The following is a 19543-nucleotide window of genomic DNA, read 5'->3' as shown; positions in this document are numbered from 1 at the left end:
TTGAGTTTTTGATACTGTAGCTCTTATCATCTCCTTTTTATATCCTGTACTGAACAGTATGGTTGAATCATCCCATTTAAATCCACAAGTAATTTCTGTGTACACATCTGCCATCCTAACCCACAAACATTACACAGACAAATCAGCTATTGTAGAATATTACATGATATTAATTATGTTATCAGATATTAATATATAATGTTGCATAAAATAAACTATTTTATAGTAATTTCTTATTTGTTATGGAAATTTCATTAGTATAGTAATTAACTTTCTAAAATGTAATGCTTTTTTATCTACATTCTCCCTTCAAAATACTGAAGTTTATTCGGAAGAGTAATTTGACAGATACATTGATGAAAATGTTTGCAGCTCTTCAGAAAAAGTTAACTTTGTCACCATCAATCATCAGTGGAGAACCTAAGCTCTCAAAATTACAGTTTGCCAAAACTGTCTACAACACCACAAGAAAGACTGCCAAATCTTCCAGAGGCCATTTCTATAGGCTAGGAAACAAGAAATTTACAGCTAGTAAACAATGAAACTATGATAAAGAACTTCATTTCCATGAAATCGAGGCACATAATTATTACATAATAAATTATTCCATCATGATTTGAAATTCCTTACTATGACTTAAAATCTGAACTTTCAATTATTTTATATTTCATCTATAATGGCTGTTATCACAAAATAATAACATATACTCATTTAATAGTCTCACTTAAAGAGCTCCATTTTCTGATGGGCAAGGGGATTGACTGTGGCCAGGGTCAACCCATCTTTACTTGAACAAGCCCCTGCTTCCAAGGCAACATCCGTCTTTTACAAGTGGTTTGCGCACAGGAAAGCAGCATGCGCTACAAATGAAGACTGGCGCCTCTGCGACAGCTCTAATGTGGACGTTTCAATACACTGCTATTGGAAGTTCATTACTGGAAATAGGGGTCTTCTTTTAACCGCAGCAAATAGATGTCCCTTGTCTAGGATAGCCTGAATCTCAAGTCGCTGAAACTGACCTGACAGATGGGTTGAAACAAGAGGAACCGAACAGAATAAAACAATGAAATGGCAATCAGAGAGATCAGAGCAGGAGGGGAGTTCCTAGGTGTCTGTGTCTCTCCAAACACCCGCCTCTGTCTACACAACTTCGGCTCAACAGGTGCTGCGTTAAGTCAGTCTGATCAATTTCTGGATGAGCAGGGGAGACGCGGGGGGCAGGGAGGGGGGCGCCCTAATGAGTTTGTCACTGGATTTGGGGGGCACAGCGAAGGTGGGTGGAGAAGGAAATGGCAATCCACTCCAATATTCTTGCCTAGAGAATCCCGTGGACAGAGGAGCCTGGTGGACTGCTGTCCATGGGGTCGCACAGAGTCGTACACGACTGAAGCGACTTAGCATGCATGCATGCAATGGAGAAGGATATGGCAACCCACTCCTGTATTCTTGCCTGGAGAATCCCAGGAACAGAGGAGCTTGGTGGGCTGCCGTCTGTGGGGTCGCACAGAGTCGGACACGACTGAAGCGACTTAGCAGCAGCAGGCGCCGCTCGGGCGATGCGGGCATTTGGGACCCGGGACTCCAGACCCCAGGACGCACCTTCCTCCTTCCCACCTCCACCGCTGCGCGCGCCCCCACTGCCCCTCGCGCGGTCCCCGCCACCCCGTTGCCAAGCAACGAGATGCCCGGACTAGAAGCAACCGAGCAGAATGCCTGGGAGGAGTGAAGGCAGTTGGGAAGAGGCCTTGAGTAGCAGAAATGAGCCCGGGTAAGAGCCAGGCTGGGGTGGGACTGGCCTTTGAGGGGGCGCCCTGGGAGGTGGACGGGTACTGGAGAGCGCTGCCTCCCCGACCCCAGCCCGTTTACCCCCAGAGCGGGTCCGGTCTGGGGTGCGGATCTACAGGACCGGCCGCGCACCTCCGCCGGCCAGGAGGAAGGCATCCCGGCGCCCGCCCAGCCTCCAGCCCAGCGCGCCCTCCGGTGGCCGCTCAGCGCGCCCGCGCCTCGCATCCCCAGGCCTCGTCACCCTCCTCCCCAGGCCTCGTTTCCCTCTTCCCGGCAAAGCCAAAAGGCTAAAGCCCAGTGCTGTTTTATTACAGAAAAGCGTCCTGAGGAAGAGGATGAGGTTGACTACGTCCTCCTTTCAGCATCCAAGATCCTAAATTCTTCTGAGGGAGTAAAGGAAAATGGTAGCAGTGAAACAGGTAAAAGAAAAAAAAAACAAAAAACTCCCGGCCAAGCTCAGCCCACAGTGATGCTTCTGCGTTTTTACTGTAGCAAAACTACAATAAATGACGTAGCAACCAGTACGCCGCCTAAATCCCCTAGCCCAACTGGTGTACTTCCGGTAACTGTTCGGCTGGTACAAACAGTAACTAACACGGAACATTTCCTTTGGGCCACGTACGGTCCTGAGCACTTAAATGGATCAACTTAATCTTCGCAACAACCCTATGAAGTAGGTACGACTGTTCTCATATTACAGGTGAGGAAACTGAGGCACAGAGAGGTTAACTAACTCCCCAAGGTCACACAGCAAGCGACAGAGCCAGCATTCAGCAGGGTAGCTGCAAATGTCCAGGCCTGAACACACCTGCTACACTATACTGCTTCTCTGAATATCAAATAAGAAATTGCTGATTTTTCTGGACAATCACTAAAAAGATAGCGATTCTTTCCAAAAGAACTGCTTTTATAGTAAATATCTGTGGACTACTGGAAGGGTGTATAGGGAGGGTGTTTGAAATAATTAAAGAGCTGCAGTTTTGAAGCTCCATATAAATGATGAGTAAGATGTGCGGGGGTGGGAGGGCCATCTGAGCACACTGAAGTTGGAGTCTGGCTTCCTCCAGAGAGGCTGCAGGAGGCTCCAAGGCTCTCAGAGGAGCCTGGTGTTCATGAGAGATGTCAGGAGAGGCGCAGAGTGCTGGGGGTGGGAGGCCGTCTCTAAACTGATGGGCCATGTTCGGATCTACAGTTGCCCCTAAGCCACACAGGACACGTGGGCCATCCCCACGCAGAAGGGCTGGGAGAAGTAACAGGAGATCTGAGGTCAGGACGGATTGTCCACCTTCAGAAACCAGGGACCTTCACAAAGGCTTTGTCAAGGGCTCTGAAAACAGGGCTGGCACAGCCACACCCCTGTAGACAAAGACAGCAGGATGCCCGTGACCACCAGGATAAGCCATACCTCAGCGGCCCCCGCGGGGACAGTGGGCTGACCTGCCCCCTCTCCGCTCTTCTGAGCACCGGCCATCTTCTTGGGGGAGGCCAGGCAGGCACCCCTGTGCAATGTGTGGGTGGGTGGGGGTGGTTCCCGAAGTCCTGACCCAGGGAGAAGTCCTCACAGACGGTTTAGACAGTTCCACACCCTAGGGAGCGCGTTTAAGGTCAGAAGAGACTGAGGGCCTTGAATTTGGCAAGACTGTGTGTTCTCTAACATGAGCGAGATGTAAGGAGGAAAATGCCAGCATTCACAGAAAATGACGTTACATACAAAATAGCACATAGGCTTGGCTGAGAGATCCTGTCTTTCTCGCTAGAGCATGGTGGGTATAAGGGCAGGGGCTTAATCAGTGAGAGATATTCCAAGTCAGGCGTGATGAAGGATGGCAGGGACCTTCTGCCTACAGCTAGAGACGAAACTCGGACGTGTGACCCTGTGCCCCACCCTCTTTCTGTTCTCTTAGCTACATTTCATCATTACCAAGAGGTCTGTTCTTTGGGTACGGACCAACAGAACATTAACGTGATTTGCATAAATAACACCGAATTACAATGCTCTGCAATAGTTCTCAGGTCTCTGATTTTAAGTAGTTAATACATGAAGTGGTGGAGTATATGGAATGTCAGAGGTGGGTGGGGAGTGAGCAATTTTATTTCAAACAGGATGGGAGGAGACTTCATTAGCAGATGACATCTGGGCAAAGGCCTGAAGGAGCTCAAGGAGTTGTCAGTGCAGATTTCTGGGGAAAGAACATTCCGGAAAGAGAGGAAAGCAGCTGCAGGGGCCCTGAGGTGGGAGGAGGCCTGGTATGTTTGAGGAATAGCTAGTGACGGGGGCAGAATGAGCGAGGAGGAGGAGGATGGGAGGAGGGTTCAGAGAGGAAACTGGGCTTTGCAGTTCCATGTATGATGAGAGGGCTTGATCTGAGCAAACCAGGAAGCAGTGGAGAACTTGAGCAGTCATCCCTGCTCTCCATCTCAATTAGAAATTTTAAATTTATCAAACCATCATCATATTGATAACATCCTTGCTGCTGCAGTAATATTAGTAACGTTTTCTTGAGTACTTACTGTATGCCATGCACTATGTAAGGCTTTGCCTAGAAACTAGACACTATCCCTCACAGCAAGCGTCTGGCGAAGTCAGGCTTCCAGCCCAGGCAGCCTGGCTGCAGAGCTCCCGGGACAATGCCTTGTGCAGGGACATACCCTCCCCTGTGCCCTACATTTCCCCATAGGAGTTACTCCCGTCCTACACACTCTATCCTCCGTGCCCCTCACTAGAAGGGGAGCTTCACATGGGCAGAGATGTTGCATGTTTTGTTCAACTGTAAGATCGCCAGCACCTTGGACAGTACTTGATAGATACAAGGTGTTCAAAAACAGTTGTTGCATGAATGAATGAAGGTTTGGATGGAGCAGCTCACAAGGCTTCAGAAAACAATTCCTTCTAGGAGTGAATGGGAATTGCCACACCAAAAATCAGTGTTTGAACCTGAGAATTAAAAAGCTTCAATTACAGAGTATCTAACATCATATATAGAATTATTACCACATCGCATTTTTAAAATTCATTTGTTCTCCCTGCTCCGTTAGCTACAGCTATGTCCTTAAAACCTTCTCTATACATTGAATGGGCTGCCCTGGTGGCTCAGTGGTAAAGAATCCACCTGCCAATGCAGGAGACTTGGGTTTGATTCCTTGGTGGGAAAGATGCGCTGGAGAAGGAAACGGCAACCCACTGCAGTTTCTTGCCTGTGAAGTCCTATGGGCAGATTTGGTGGGCTACAGTCCAAGGGGTCAGACATAACTTAGCGACTAAACAACAAAAATATGTCTACTATGACATAAGCTCCTTTAGACTTTAGAATAAATTCCCCATATCTTTACCTAAATTATCTCAAAAGGCATCCTGTTGCAAACTATCTTGTTTAAATTCTGACATTTAAATATGAAACAGCTAGAGAATTTAAGTTGAATCTAATCTGAATAATATTTCTTTCAATCTGAATAGAGATTAGGCCTCTTCAGGACTGGCACCACATCCTCTACTTAGTCTAAATATTTCCCAATATTGTACGTTTAGCAAGGACTTAATAAACTGTGATGTGTGATTCTGCTCCCTCTCCTGTGCTTCATTCATAACTTCTCTCCAATTCTAGAATCACAAAATCCTATGTGGTTCTTTAAGTACTGATGAATTTTAAAATCATCTTCCCATTGGGAGTAAGGAGCAGCCAGTGTCTCTGAAACTCATAAGAAAAATAAAAAGTTCTTTTGATAGCTTTTTAAAATAAATGACTCTCTCTGCCTACCCTGTATCTTCACTGAATCATCGGAACTTTGCTGGAGAAAAACACTCACTTCTGAGTCATACTGTAGATCTCAATGCTATTTGGAAAATACTTTATTTCCCCAGAAAACACTTTATTAAGCCCTCTCCAAGATAACTATTTCACTTTCCTTGTTTCATGAAATCTCCAGCACCTCTCACCACTACCTCTCAATGGGCAACATGATCTCATACTGTATGAAAAAATTAGAAGCAGTCAGACCCAAACACCCTGACCCTCAACCTTAAATTCTGCTAAGCTACCTGGCTGTGTCCCACATTCTCTGCTGCCCCCACTTCCATGGAAGGACTGTCCCTGCTCCATCACAGGCCATTTCCTCCAGATCATATCTCTCCTGGAATTCTGTAGTTCTTAACTTTGGCCTCATTCTCCAGAATTCTTCTTCTTCTCCATTTCCACTACATGGTTTCCATAGCAAGCAGGTAGATTAGACTCTCTCAAGTTAAAAAATCTCTTGGACCTTCATATCTCTTCCCCCAAATGCCTGTCCCCACCCAGGCACCTTATCCACTGCCACAGTAAAGCCAGAAAATGCTGCCTATATATATATCCAGTGCCACAAACCTCCACCTTCCACAGGAGAATGAGACGGAGGGAGGGAGGTCCATGTAGAAGCTGTCTAGAAAGCCCATGCTCTTTCCTTAAGATCTTCATTCGCTTTATCTCTTGACCAAGTCTTTGGATTTCTTTTTGCCCCACATTTCTTACTCTGTCTTAGCAAAAGGAGTCCTTATATTTAGCCGTAAGCTTGCAAGTCCTAACAAGACAAAGGAAATCTGTGCAGAAAAGGGAGACTGTTGCTGCGGGTGCAGGAAGAGATAAAATTGTGAATAGGAAATTCATTAAGAATAAAGCTAGAGCCTGGGAATATTTACAGCAATATCTTATCTTCGGGTTTAAATAGTTTTGTGAGAATTATAGTTACAGAACAAAGTGTGAACATCATGAAATGTGAAAATATCACTATCAAACATCATGACAACTGGGGAGGAAGGACGAGGCCAATTTTCTCATCATTTACCCCCTTTTTTGGCATGGATGGAGTGAATCACACTGAATATTCATTCACATCAGAAATGTATGTTATTTGCAGGCGGCTTCTTTACCTGCTGAGCCATCAGGGAAGCCCCACCTAAAACATAAAATTTCCAATCTCTTAATCTGTTTCATGACCCATTTCCAATATTTTATTAGAGGGCTCTCATAAGAAATAATCTCTCATGTAGTGAGTAAAAATCTGAATACTAGCAATAAATTTGACTATTTGCAGTTTTATTTTATCAAATAAAGTGCATAATATGATCCCATTGATTGAAAATCATTTGTTTTTTTCCACATATGTATCTAGAGAGCTGACTAAAGGGAGGTACCTAAAGTTTTGTTCTTGTTGTTGTTGTTGTTTATCAGTCACTAAGTCGTGTCTGACTCTTTGTGACCCCATGGACTGCAGAACACCAGGCTTGCCTGTCCTTCACTGCCTCCTGGATTTTGCTCAAACTCATGTCCATTGAGTCAGTGATGCTATCTAACCATCTCATCCTCTGTCACCCCCTTCTCTTCCTGCTGTCAATCTTTCCCAGCATCAGGGTCTTTTCCAATGAGTCAGCTCTTTGCATCACATGGCCAAAGTATTGGAGCTTCAGCTTTAGCATTGGTCCTTCCAATGAATATTCAGGGTTGATTTCCTTTAGGATTGACTGGTTTGAGCTCCTTGCTGTCCAAGGGACTCTCAAAAGTCTTCTCCAGCACCACCATTTGAAAGCATCAGTTTTTCAGTGCTCAGTCCTCTTTATGGTCCAACTCTTTCACTCGTACATGACTACTGGGAAAACCATACATAGGTTTGACTATACAGACCTTTGTCGGCAAAGTGATGCCTCTGCTTTTAACATGCTGTCTAGGTATGTCATAGCTTTCCTTCCAAGGAGCAAGCATCTTTAATTCTGGATGGTGAGATTCTAGGTGATATATTCGGAGAAGGCAATGGCAACCCACTCCAGTACTCTTGCCTGGAAAATCCCATGGATGGAGGAGCCTGGTGGGCTACAGTCCATGGGGTCCCTAAGAGTTGGGCACGACTGAGTGACTTCACTTTCACTTTTCACTTTCATGCATTGGAGAAGGAAATGGCAACCCGCTCCAGTATTCTTGCCTGGAGAATCCCAGGGACAGAGGAGCCTAGTAGGCTGCCGTCTATGGGGTCGTGCAGAGTCAGACATGACTGAAACGACTTAGCAGCAGCAGGTGATATATTTTTTCATTTGCATTTTTATCTATTAATATTTGAGTTCATCATAAGAGGTTATTTTATTTATTTATTTTAAAATTTTATTCATTTAATTGGAGGCTAATTACTTTACAATATTGTAGTGGTTATTTTAGAGTTTGAAAAACTTTGGGATGCCTTACAGGACTGGTCCAGACCTTAACTTGAGTGCCTTTTTTCCTCTCTGAGATGAACATTTCTGACTACCGTTTTATTCCCAGTAAGATGCAAAGCTGAGCAGTAACCAGATGGACTCATTGTCCATCCCTGCCCTGTGATGAAGGTGGGATTCTTCACTTGGCCAAATGACTCCAGGTTGTGAACCAAAGCTGCTCTCTCAGTGATAAGGGCCAGATTGGGACGGGATGGGAGGGAAGCGGCTTTGCAACCAGTTTCTATAACATCTGGCAGACTTCCATTCCAAAGGAGCTATGCTGAACTCTTTAGAAACCTTCTCTTAAACATCAGAAATTGCCAGCCTAGGGGGAACATTCTAATGTAACTTTCATTTCATTCAGGACATGTTTCTAAAATTTTTTAAATAAAAATTTTGCATATGTCATGAAATTTGAAAACATTATATAGTGTCTCTGGCAGATCTATGATCTGTTTTTTAGGAAGGAACACTTTGCTTAAGAACATGATAAGACCTATGTTCTATTCATCCAAACTGTTTTCCAGATTAAGGAAGAAAAACATCACATGGCTGTTTCATAGACACTGAGACCTACATAGTACTTTGCCAAGGGTCTCCCATCATATGAGAACTGATCATTTTTATACCAAAAAATAGTTTATATCCCTGAAACAAACAAAGATATCTAAGTTTCAGAGTAGTCTAAGTTTGGTGTTACAAGTTAATGATTTATTATAAAAATAAAACCACTGTTACAACCTCAAGTAGGTGGAGTATTTTAAGTCAGATGAAAATTATTTCTTAATTCATTATACAGGTATCACTGGGTTTCTCCTAATGTGAATATCAGTCATCTCATTATCTCTTTGCCTCACCATCCAAAAAGCTAAAAGATTGCTTTCCATTAACATTGTTTAAAAATAACAAGAATTAAATCACATCATTTTTCAATTTTACTTTTTAGAACATGGGTGTGTATCAGAATCAGAAAATCAAATCCAGCCACAATCAGCATTGAAAGTGAGTATATTTCATTTTCTCAGAAAACCTGTGTAAAGTCTTTTCTTCCTCAGAAAACTTGAGAGTGAGCAAGAATGATTAAGAATGTAAGCCAGCCACCTGACTCTCCATATGATCCCCGTAATAGGCAACTTTGAGGGATATCTTTTTTAAATTCTAACAAAGTGTGTATTCATGCGTGCTAAGTCATTTCAGTCATGTCCGACTCTGTGTGACCCCATGGACTGTAGCCTGACAGGCTCTTCTGTCCATGGGATTCTCCAGGCAAGAATACCAGAGTGGGTTGTCATGCCCTTCTCCAGGGGATCTTCCTGACCCAGGTCTCCTGCATTGCAGGCAGATTCTTTACCATCTGGGCCACTAGGGAATCCCATAACAAAGTGTATGTTCACCTACAGATGTTCAATTGCATCCCTGTATAACTTTGTTATAGGCCCTTCAGCAACAACTGGAATCGTTTCAGGCTCTCCGAATACAGACTCTGCAAAATGTTAGCATGGTATGTTTCTTTTAATATACATAGAAAATATCCAAACTGAGGACACCATCATACATGTCTAAGCTGATGACCCCTAACCACTTGATTACTTGAAACTAAATGTGATAAAATAGAGCTGCAATCTATTCTAGAGCCCAAATTTGGAGGAAACTACATTCTGTTATACCTGAATTTAAAAAAAAAAGTATGTTTAAACTGCTACCTATTACAGTCTACAAATAGGGACTCTCGTCATAATTGATACAAAATCTAACTCAAAGTAAGGGGAAAGTGCACTTTGTTAGTTCTGGTAATGAAAACCCCAGGGATAGTGCACTTGCTGCTGCTGCTGCTGCTGCTAAGTTGCTTCAGTCGTGTCCGACTCTGTGCGACCCCATAGACAGCAGCCCACCAGGCTCCCCCGTCCCTAGGATTCTCCAAGCAAGAACACTGGAGTGGGTTGCCATTTCCTTCTCCAATGCATGAAAGTGAAAAGTGAAAGTGGAGTCGCTCAGTCGTGTCCGACTCTTTGCAACCCCATGGACCGAAGCCTACCAGGCTCCTCTGTCCATGGGATTTTCCAGGCAAGAGGACTGGAGTGGGGTGCCATTGCCTTCTCCGGATAGTGCACTTGGGGACATCTTTATCCATATGACCAGGACTATATCATCCGAGAACCAGCCTCCCTCCTTATCATGGTTCTGCTTTTGACAGTATCGGATTCTCAGACTCTAGGTGGTAGCAAAAGGGTTGCTAAAAGTTCTGGCCTTTATCTTTCCAGACTCTAGCTAGAGAAGAGACTGTGCTTTTCTCTCTTAGCACTTTGTCCTGATTCTGATGGCCCCACATGTATTCTTGAAAGCAGTCCCTGTTCAGAGGGAGGCAACGCTCTAACTGGTCACATGCTCACCCCTTGGAGCTGGAGGTGGGCTCTACCATCGCCAAAGACACAGGGACTTTACCCAGAAGAAACAAGGGGTAGTGTTAACAGGACAGGGTGTGGATACTGGGGATACAAAACACAAAACTTACAACTAGAAGCTCTATATAAACTTCATCCTGACATTCCTGTACTAGAAGCAAGTGCAGGGAAATGGGAAGAGAAGATAAAATCCTCCTGAGGCTGACACAACAGATTCCACTCTGATGACAGAGATCAAGGATCTCTGATTTATTCAACAACATAAAAAGCAAACATCTAAAGTTATTTTAATTCAGAAGATTTTACTTTCCTCAATTAAGTCTTTCTGATTTTATAATCACATAGTAAAGGCATACTTTTCTTAAAGATTCCTTCAGTGATAGAGATTATAAGTTTATTTTTTTATATGATGGCCAATAATTTTTATGTATAGGAAATTTAAAGATATCTTTTATTTATAATATCTATTATTCTTGTGCATTCATAAGTTTATAAGGTCTGATATTCTTAATTTGTCTTTTAAAGGTACAGTCTGAAATCAGTGAAATATTAAACAAAAGTATTATTGAAGTAGAAAACCCACAATTTAACCCAGAAAAAAATCTAGTATTCAGCACACACAATGAAACGGCTTTGGTATGTTCTTCAACATAAAATCATTTCTACATTTCGGTACTTCAGAAATGTTACAACCTTTGATCTTCATCTTTACATTCTCCCCTTCTTCACAGGATGATTGGATTGTCAGAGGTGAAAATAAGGAAACTCCTGTCCTGAAAACCCTGAAAGATGTATGTTTGCCTCCTCCATACTTCTACAGTTTTCTTGTTTCTCTTAGAAGAGCATATGAGGGGCATTTGACTTAGTCCAGATATCTAAAGAGTCCCAAGTAAACGGAAATGCAAGGCAGCTTTTATGGCCTTTCTGTCCACTTAAGAGTTCTCCTACTTTTAGGATTGACTTAGACCTAGAGTGAATTCTCTAGAACAGCTCCAAACCAGACTCACTGTGTCTCCACTTATTAGAACTCACATTTCCAGAACAGTCACAGCCCTAGATACACTTGAAACTAGAAAGACAAGCTAAGATTGACATACAGAAGGAATGAAAATTTTCATTTTCTTTAAACTTCCCTTTGAACTATGGCTGCTCTCTTCCCCATCAATGTATGATGGTCTCTTGAGAAATGCTAGATTTCTATTTCTGAAATTGAGGGGTTGACCCTGCCATCTCACTACTTAAGAAAATAAGTATAATTTCTAAGCAACCTGTGAAGACCAGAGTTACAGACCTCAAAATAAAGGTAAATTTTCCTGCAGAAAATGAATCATACTTGTTAGGCTTCTCTGCTGAAGGAATGGATAAAATGTTCATTCTAGTTGTAAAAATATATCCTCCCCAAATATTGTCTTAATTTGTTGGTCATGTAGCAAATGATAGTACATTTATAGTGTGATTTTTGTTTTTACTAGCCTATAGAGAATCAAGAAGAAACCCTTTCTACGGAGAAAATTCATCATTTTGAGGATTCCAGGACTCTTCATTCAGCAGAAGAAAAATTCAGTAGTGATAGTATTAACAGTCTTCCTCAAAGTATAGATGTTCCATGCCAGATACATTTCAAGGACATATTAACTCTGAGAACTTCAACAGATAATTCAGCTTCAGAAAATTCTGACAGGTTGAAGAATTATAATAACTTTTATAATTTTCTACCTAATGCACCTCAAAATGGGATGTCTGAAGCTGAGACATTAATTCTGGATAAGTGCAGAATGACAATGCCTTTTGTCAAGAATGGATTTTGTGAAAATTTAGATGATATTTGCCATTCTATCAAACAAATGAAGGAAGAGCTTCAAAAGTCACATAATAGGGAACTGGCACTTACAAACGAACTGCAGACTTTAAAAGCTGTTCCAAGGCATGGGAATTATGACCTGCCCCCCATTCACAAGGAAAAAAACAATTTCATTAAGGAAGAAAATATTGAAAGCAACTTAAGTGAAGATATAAAATCAAAGAGAATTTTGGAATTAGAGGCATTAGTAAACAAATTGCTCCCACTTAGGGAAACAGTGTCAAAATTCCATGTGAATTTTTGTAGGAAATGTAAAAAATTATCTAGGAGCGAAATACACAGGGGAAAAAGGAATGAGAAAAACAATAAAGAAATTCCTATCACTGACAAGAATATTGGGGATTTAAAACTCCATTCCAGAGTCCCGAGACATACATTGGCATTCTTTGACCCAACAAAATATGAAATGAAAGACAAAGAAAAACAACCATTTACAGTAAAACGAGGATCAATAATATTTGAAAATGAGAAAACATCCAAAGTCAATTCTGTTACTGAGCAATGTGTAGCAAAAATTCAGTACTTACAGAATTATTTGAAAGAATCTATGCAAATACAGAAAAAAGTAATGAAACTAGAGAATGAAAACCTAACCCTTAAAACAAAAATTAAACCTCTTGTCTTTACCACACAATCTCTGATACAGAAAATTGAAATGTATGAAAAGCAACTTAAGACACTGGTTGAAGAAAAGAATACTCTCCAGTCCAAGTTAACTAAAACAGAAGAAGATGGCAAAGAATGTCTTAAAGAATTGAAAAAAATAGTTAGCAACTACAATGTTCTCCAAGGACAAAATAAAACCCTCGAGGAAAAAAACAGTCAACTTTCTTTGGAGAATCAACAAATAATAGAAGCATTAGATCAACTAAAAAGCAAGGAACACAAAACTCAAAGTGATATGGCCATTGTCAATAATGAAAACAAACGATTGAGCATAGAAATGGAATCAATGAAAACAAATATTCTATTGATACAAGAGGAAAAAGAAATGTTAGAGAAAAAAACACATCAGCTTCTAAAGGAAAAAGGTGCACTGGAAAATGAACTGAAAGAAACCCGCCTAGAGACAGCACAGCTGAAAGAGAAAGAAAGACTGGCAAAAATTGAACAAGAGACACTTCTTCAAATAGTAGAAACAGTTAAAAATGAAAAGCTTAATCTTGAAACCACCTTACAAGAATCTACTGATGCGAGAGAGATGATGGCAAGAGAAATTGAGGCTATTCAAACATACCAATCTACTGCAGAAGAGAATTTTCTGCAAGAGATAAAAAATGCAAAGTCAGAAGCAAGTATTTATAAGAATAGTTTGTCAGAAATGGGCAATGAATGTGAACTGTTATCAAAAATGGTAATGGAAATTAAGACCGATAATCAGCTTCTAAAAGAAGAACTAAAAAAAAATAGTCAAGAAAGTATAAAATTTGAAAATAGCATCAGTAGACTTGAGGAAGACAAAATACTCCTAGAAAACTATGTAAGAAGTATAGAGAATGAAAGGGACACCTTGGAATTTGAGATGCGGAATCTTCAAAGAGAATATTCAAATCTAAGTGAAAAAATCTGCAGTCACCATATTGACCTCTCAAAAATGGGTCACGTTTCAAGGAAAGATAAATTCCATTTTGACATCTATGATATTTATGAAGACACCTCTAGTCCTGGGAATAGGCCTTTAGCCCTTGGTTTGAAAGGTGTGTATATCTTGGTGGATTCATAGAAATGTGTTTAAGATTTCTTTTGTTTATCAGGCATTAGCAAGAGGACAGTAATAAGAAGGCGAACACTATTTTTGTAAGATTTGTATCCAATTCATTACACAGCTGAATTACTTAGAGATTTTGGTCCTTTGATGAGATGTGTTATTTATACTACTTCTATATGTTGTATATGGCTAAAGCAACTTTGGTAGCAAGCAGGAAATTTTGTTAATTATTATTTTTCCACAGTACACTTACAGTGCCATCTTTTCAAAAATTCTCCTTTTTTTCCCCCTAGGAACTCCAAGTAAACTGTATCAACTGCTTCCATCCAAGACATGTAAATAAATTTCTGAAAACAATATTTCAAAATCTTTCATCCAGGTACTTTTTTCAACAAAAAGCTTTAAATTTACCTCCACATATGATCACAATTACCTTATAATTGATTGGGCTAATTTTTTAATTAGAAATTGGAATTAGGTATATATTCTCATGCTGTCAAGAACTATAAATACCTTGAGACTTTATCCAGTTTGTAAGCTAATAATGTGTTATAGCCTGACGTGGTGTCGTGGGTTCCAGTGGAAGACATGAGAATCCTGGATCAGAGACAAAGGAGCTTCTTGCTCACAGCAACAGCAGTAGGCAGAGTAACAGCACTTTCCCATGGGTTCTTCCAATTCCGACAGGCAACATGAAAAAAGTCACACAGTGGTTATTACAACAGAAAACTCTGAGCTTTTCCTTTAAATACAGTAACAGGTCAAATAGCCATTTTAATGTCTTTATTTGCTAATTCCATCTTCTCTACCATTATGGCATTCATTTCTATTGACTGATTTTTCTCCCGGTTGTGGGTTACATTTTCCTGCTTCCTGGCACATCTAGTAGTTGTGTTTTGTTTTTGTTTTTAAACTGGAAGATGGATTTTTTTTTTTTAATAATTGTATTTACTTGTTTATTTTTGGCCGCACTGGGTCTTTTTGCTGGGCAGGCTTTTCTCCAGCTGCGGAGTGCAGGCAACCCTGGCACGTAGGCTCGCGGGCTCTAGGGCACAGGCTCAGTAGTTGTGACACACACAGGCTTAGCAGCTCCATGGCATGTGAGATCTTCCTGGATCAGAGTGCAAAACTGTGTCTCCTGTATTGCCAGGTGAACTCTTCACCACTGAGCCACCAGCGAAACCAGGATTTTTGTGAATTTTCCATTGTCGAGCGTCTAAATTTGGTGTCTTCCTTTACAGGTTGTTGAACCTGGTTGTGCTGGGTTGTGCTTACTTCTGTTGGAACTGGTTGTGCTTACTTCTCTTTCAGTCAGATCCTTTTGAGCCTGGTTTTTTAGACTTTCATTAGGGTGGGTGCAGAGTAGCCTCTAGCCTACCCTAGCAGCTCTGGAGCCACCGCCGAATGCAGAGAGGTGAGAACACCCTAGCCTTGGCTTGTTTGACATTTATCACTATGTAACTAAATGAATTTTTATTCATTTATGTCTACCCGGAAAAAACTTAGCTACTCTGAAACAAACGTATTCCCCTCTGAGGCTCATGACACCCCTGATACTGTCTTTGAGATGTTCATTCCACACTGTCCTTTGGATAGGAAATAAAAATCTTAAATATTCCTTTAGAAAACTTTTTTCAGTATTCTTTAAAAATGTATTCTTTTAGAAAAAAAGTAAACAGTGATGAGGCATGAAATAAAAATATACGTTTGACAACAGGAAAACTCCTCTGTACCCTCTGAATCCCTTCAAAAGTCACATGTGTATCTGGATTGACCAGGCTTCTCCACCATCGGAAAAAATTGGGTCTAGAAGCAGAGCACTGCAGCCTCTACACATTCTGATTTTCAGCTCTGGGAGGCCTAGAATGGCAGAGGGACGAGTACTAAGAAAAAAACCATGAATCAAAAATAACTCCCCCAACCATTGTACTAATCAGTTCAGTTCAGTCGCTCAGTCGTGTCTGACTCTTTGCGACCCCATGGACTGCAGCACACCAGGCTTCCCTGTCCATCACCAACTCCCGAAGCTTACCCAAACTCATGTTCATCAAGTCAGTGATGCCATCCAACCATCCTCTCTCCTCCCCTCTCTTCCTGCCTTCAGTCTTTCCCAGCATTAGGGTCTTTTCAAATGAGTCAGTTCTTCACATCAGGTGGCCAAAGTATTGGGGCTTCAGCTTCAGCATCAGTCCTTCCAATGAATATTCAGGACTGATTTCCTTTAGGATTGACTGGTTTGGCCTCTTTGCAGTCCAAGGAACTCTCAAGAGTCTTCTCCAACACCACAGTTTAATTAATAGATACTGTAAACTTCCCTTTTAAATACCACTATCCCACCCCAACTGAATGAGAACTATTGAGAGATACCTCACTACGAATTACGGGAATATATTTAAATCATAACTTTTAAGAACAGATTTTTTAAAGTGATAGGGCCAGTGAAGAGGTAACATGGGAAGGAAGAGGATAAGACCTAGAGAGGCAGCTACAGAGGAGACTGAGAGAAGACAAGGACCAACTTCATCCATCTTGAAACCTGGCCATTTTTTATAAGATACTGAACTGAAAGTGCATTTCCCAGTCTCCCATCCCCCACACACACCCTAGACCCTCACCAACGCTGCTCAGCCTGGGGCTGCCACTGGCAGATCTGATGCTTTACACGGGATATACATAGAAGGCACCATACCACATTAACTGAGCTATCTGCCTCACTATACAATGTATGTATATGAGAATCTATTAAATAAGACTGATTCAGTACTTCCCTGATGTTAAGAATGCTTTAATGGACCGAGACACTTGGATAGCTGTCAATTCAACCTCCAGATACCTCCAAGACGGAACAGCAAATTAAGAATTTACTGTAAAGCAACTATACTCCAATAAAAATTAATCTTAAAAAAAAAAAAACCAGCCAGAAAAAAAGGCAATATGATAGGATACCAAAAAAGGAACTCCCCAGGTCATTAGGTGCCCAATATGCTACTGGAGATCACAGGAGAAACAACTCCAGAAAGAATGAAGGGATAGAGCCAAAGCAAAAACAATACCCAGTTGTGGATGTAACTGGTGATAGAAGCAAGGTCCAATGCTGTAAAGAGCAATATTGCATAGGAACCTGGAATGTCAGGTCCACGAATCAAGGCAAATTGGAAGCAGTCAAACAAGAGATGGCAAAGGTGAATGTCGAGATTTTAGGAATCAGCGAACTAAAATGGACTGGAATAGGTGAATTTAACTCAGATGACCATTATATCTACTACTGCGGGCAGGAATCCCTCAGAAGAAATGGAGTAGCCATCATGGTCAACAAAAGATTCCAAAATGCAGTACTTGGGTGCAATCTCAAAAATGACAGAATGATCTCTGTTCGTCTCCAAGGCAAACCATTCAATATCACAGTTATCCAAGTCTATGCCCCAACAAGTAACGCTGAAGAAACTGAAGTTGAACGGTTTTATGAAGACCTACAAGACCTTTTAGAACTAACACCCAAAAAAGATGTCCTTTTCATTGTAGGGGACTGGAATGCAAAAGTGGGAAGTCAAGAAACACCTGGAGTAACAGGCAAATTTGGCCTTGGAATGTGGAATGAAGCAGGGCAAAGACTAATAGAGTTTTGCCAAGAAAATGCACTGGTCATAGCAAACACCCTCTTCCAACAACACAAGAGAAGACTCTACACATAGACATCACCAGATGGTCAACACCGAAATCAGATTGATTATATTCTTTGCAGCCAAAGATGGAGAAGCTCTATACAGTCAACAAAAACAAGACCAGGAGCTGACTGTGGCTCAGATCATGAACTCCTTATTACCAAATTCAGACTTAAATTGAAGAAAGTAGGGAAAACCGCTAGACCATTCAGGTATGACCTAAATCAAATCCCTTATGATTATACACTGGAAGTGAGAAATAGATTTAAGGGCCTAGATCTATAGATAGAGTGCCTGATGAACTATGGAATGAAGTTCTGACATTGTGCAGGAGACAGGGATCAAGACCATCCCCGTGGAAAAGAAATGCAAAAAAGCAAAATGGCTGTCTGGGGAGGCCTTACAAATAGCTGTGAAGAGAAGAGAGGTGAAAAGCAAAGGAGAAAAGGAAAGATATAAGCATCTGAATGCAGAGTTCCAAAGAATAGCAACAAGAGATAAGAAAGCCTTCTTCAGCAATCAATGCAAAGAAATAGAGGAAAAAAACAGATTGGGAAAGACTAAAGATCTCTTCAAGAAAATTAGAGATACCAAGGGAACATTTCATGCAAGGATGGGCTCAACAAAGGACAGAAATGGTCTGGACCTAACAGAAGCAGAAGATATTAAGAAGAGGTGGCAAGAATACACAGAAGAACTGTACAAAAAAGATCTTCACGACCCAGATAATCATGATGATGTGATCACTAATCTAGAGCCAGACATCTTGGAATGTGAAGTCAAGTGGGCCTTAGATAGCATCACTACGAACAAAGCTAGTGGAGGTGACGGAATTCCAGTTGAGCTGTTTCAAATCCTAAAAGATGATGCTGTGAAAGTGCTGCACTCAATATGCCAGCAAATTTGGAAAACTCAGCAGTGGCCACAGGACTGGAAAAGGTCAGTTTTCATTCCAATCCCAAAGAAAGGCAATGCCAAAGAATGCTCAAAATTCTCCAAGCCAGGCTTCAGCAATACATGAACCGCGAACTCCCTGATGTTCAAGCTGGTTTTAGAAAAGGCAGAGGAACCAGAGATCAAATTGCCAACATCTGCTGGATCATCGAAAAAGCAAGAGAGTTCCAGAAAAACATCTATTTCTGCTTTATTGACTATGCCAAAGCCTTTGATTGTGTGGATCACAATAAACTGGAAAATTCTGAAAGAGATGGGAATACCAGACCGCCTGACTTGCCTCTTGAGAAATCTGTATGCAGGTCAGGAAGCAACTGTTAGAACTGGACATGGAACAACAGACTGGTTCCAAATAGGAAAAGGAGTACGTCAAGGCTGTATATTGTCACCCTGCTTATTTAACTTATATGCAGAGTACATCAGGAGAAATGCTGGACTGGAAGAAACACAAGCTGGAATCAGGATTTCTAGGAGAAATATCAATAACCTCAGATATGCAGATGACACCACTCTTATGGCACAAAGTGAGGTGAGGTGAGGTGAAGTCGCTCAGTCATGTCCGACTCTTTGCGACCATGTGGACTGTAGCCTACCAGGCTCCTCCGTCCAGGGGATTCTCCAGGCAAGAACACTGTGGAGTGGGTTGTCATTTCCTTCTTCAGGGGATCTTCCCGACCCAGGGATCGAACCCAGGTCTCCTGCATTGGAGGCAGACGCTTTAACCTCTGAGCCATCAGGGAAGTGAAGAGGAGCTAAAAAGCCTCTTGATGAAAGTGAAACAGGAGAGCGAAAAAGTTGGCCTAATGTTCAACATTCAGAAAACGAAGATCATGGCATCTGGTCCCATCATTTCATGGGAAATAGATGGGGAAACAGTGGAAACAGTGTCAGACTTAATTTTTTTGGGCTCCAGAATCACTGCAGATGGTGACTGCAGCCATGAAATTAAAAGACGCT

The 19543-nt window shown here is 41.5% G+C and overlaps 1 protein-coding gene across 1 annotated transcript; it reads left to right on the top strand.

Annotated features, from left to right (window-relative positions):
- Positions 1 to 1556: 1556 nt before the first annotated feature.
- Positions 1557 to 14320, top strand: CCDC110 (coiled-coil domain containing 110). Its single transcript, XM_040242879.1, has 8 exons — positions 1557 to 1673; positions 1904 to 2204; positions 8946 to 9001; positions 9435 to 9500; positions 10927 to 11037; positions 11133 to 11192; positions 11874 to 13959; positions 14264 to 14320. The coding sequence occupies exons 1-8, from the start codon at positions 1557 to 1559 to the stop codon at positions 14311 to 14313; spliced, it is 2847 nt and encodes a 948-aa protein (XP_040098813.1). The 3' UTR covers positions 14314 to 14320.
- Positions 14321 to 19543: the final 5223 nt, after the last annotated feature.

Source organism: Oryx dammah, unplaced genomic scaffold (assembly GCF_014754425.2).
Source record: "Oryx dammah isolate SB20612 unplaced genomic scaffold, SCBI_Odam_1.1 HiC_scaffold_7, whole genome shotgun sequence".
In the NCBI taxonomy this organism is placed as follows: Eukaryota; Metazoa; Chordata; class Mammalia; order Artiodactyla; family Bovidae; genus Oryx; species Oryx dammah.
The sequence above is the reverse complement of the archived record's forward strand: the minus strand, read 5'-3'. Positions and strand labels throughout refer to the sequence as shown.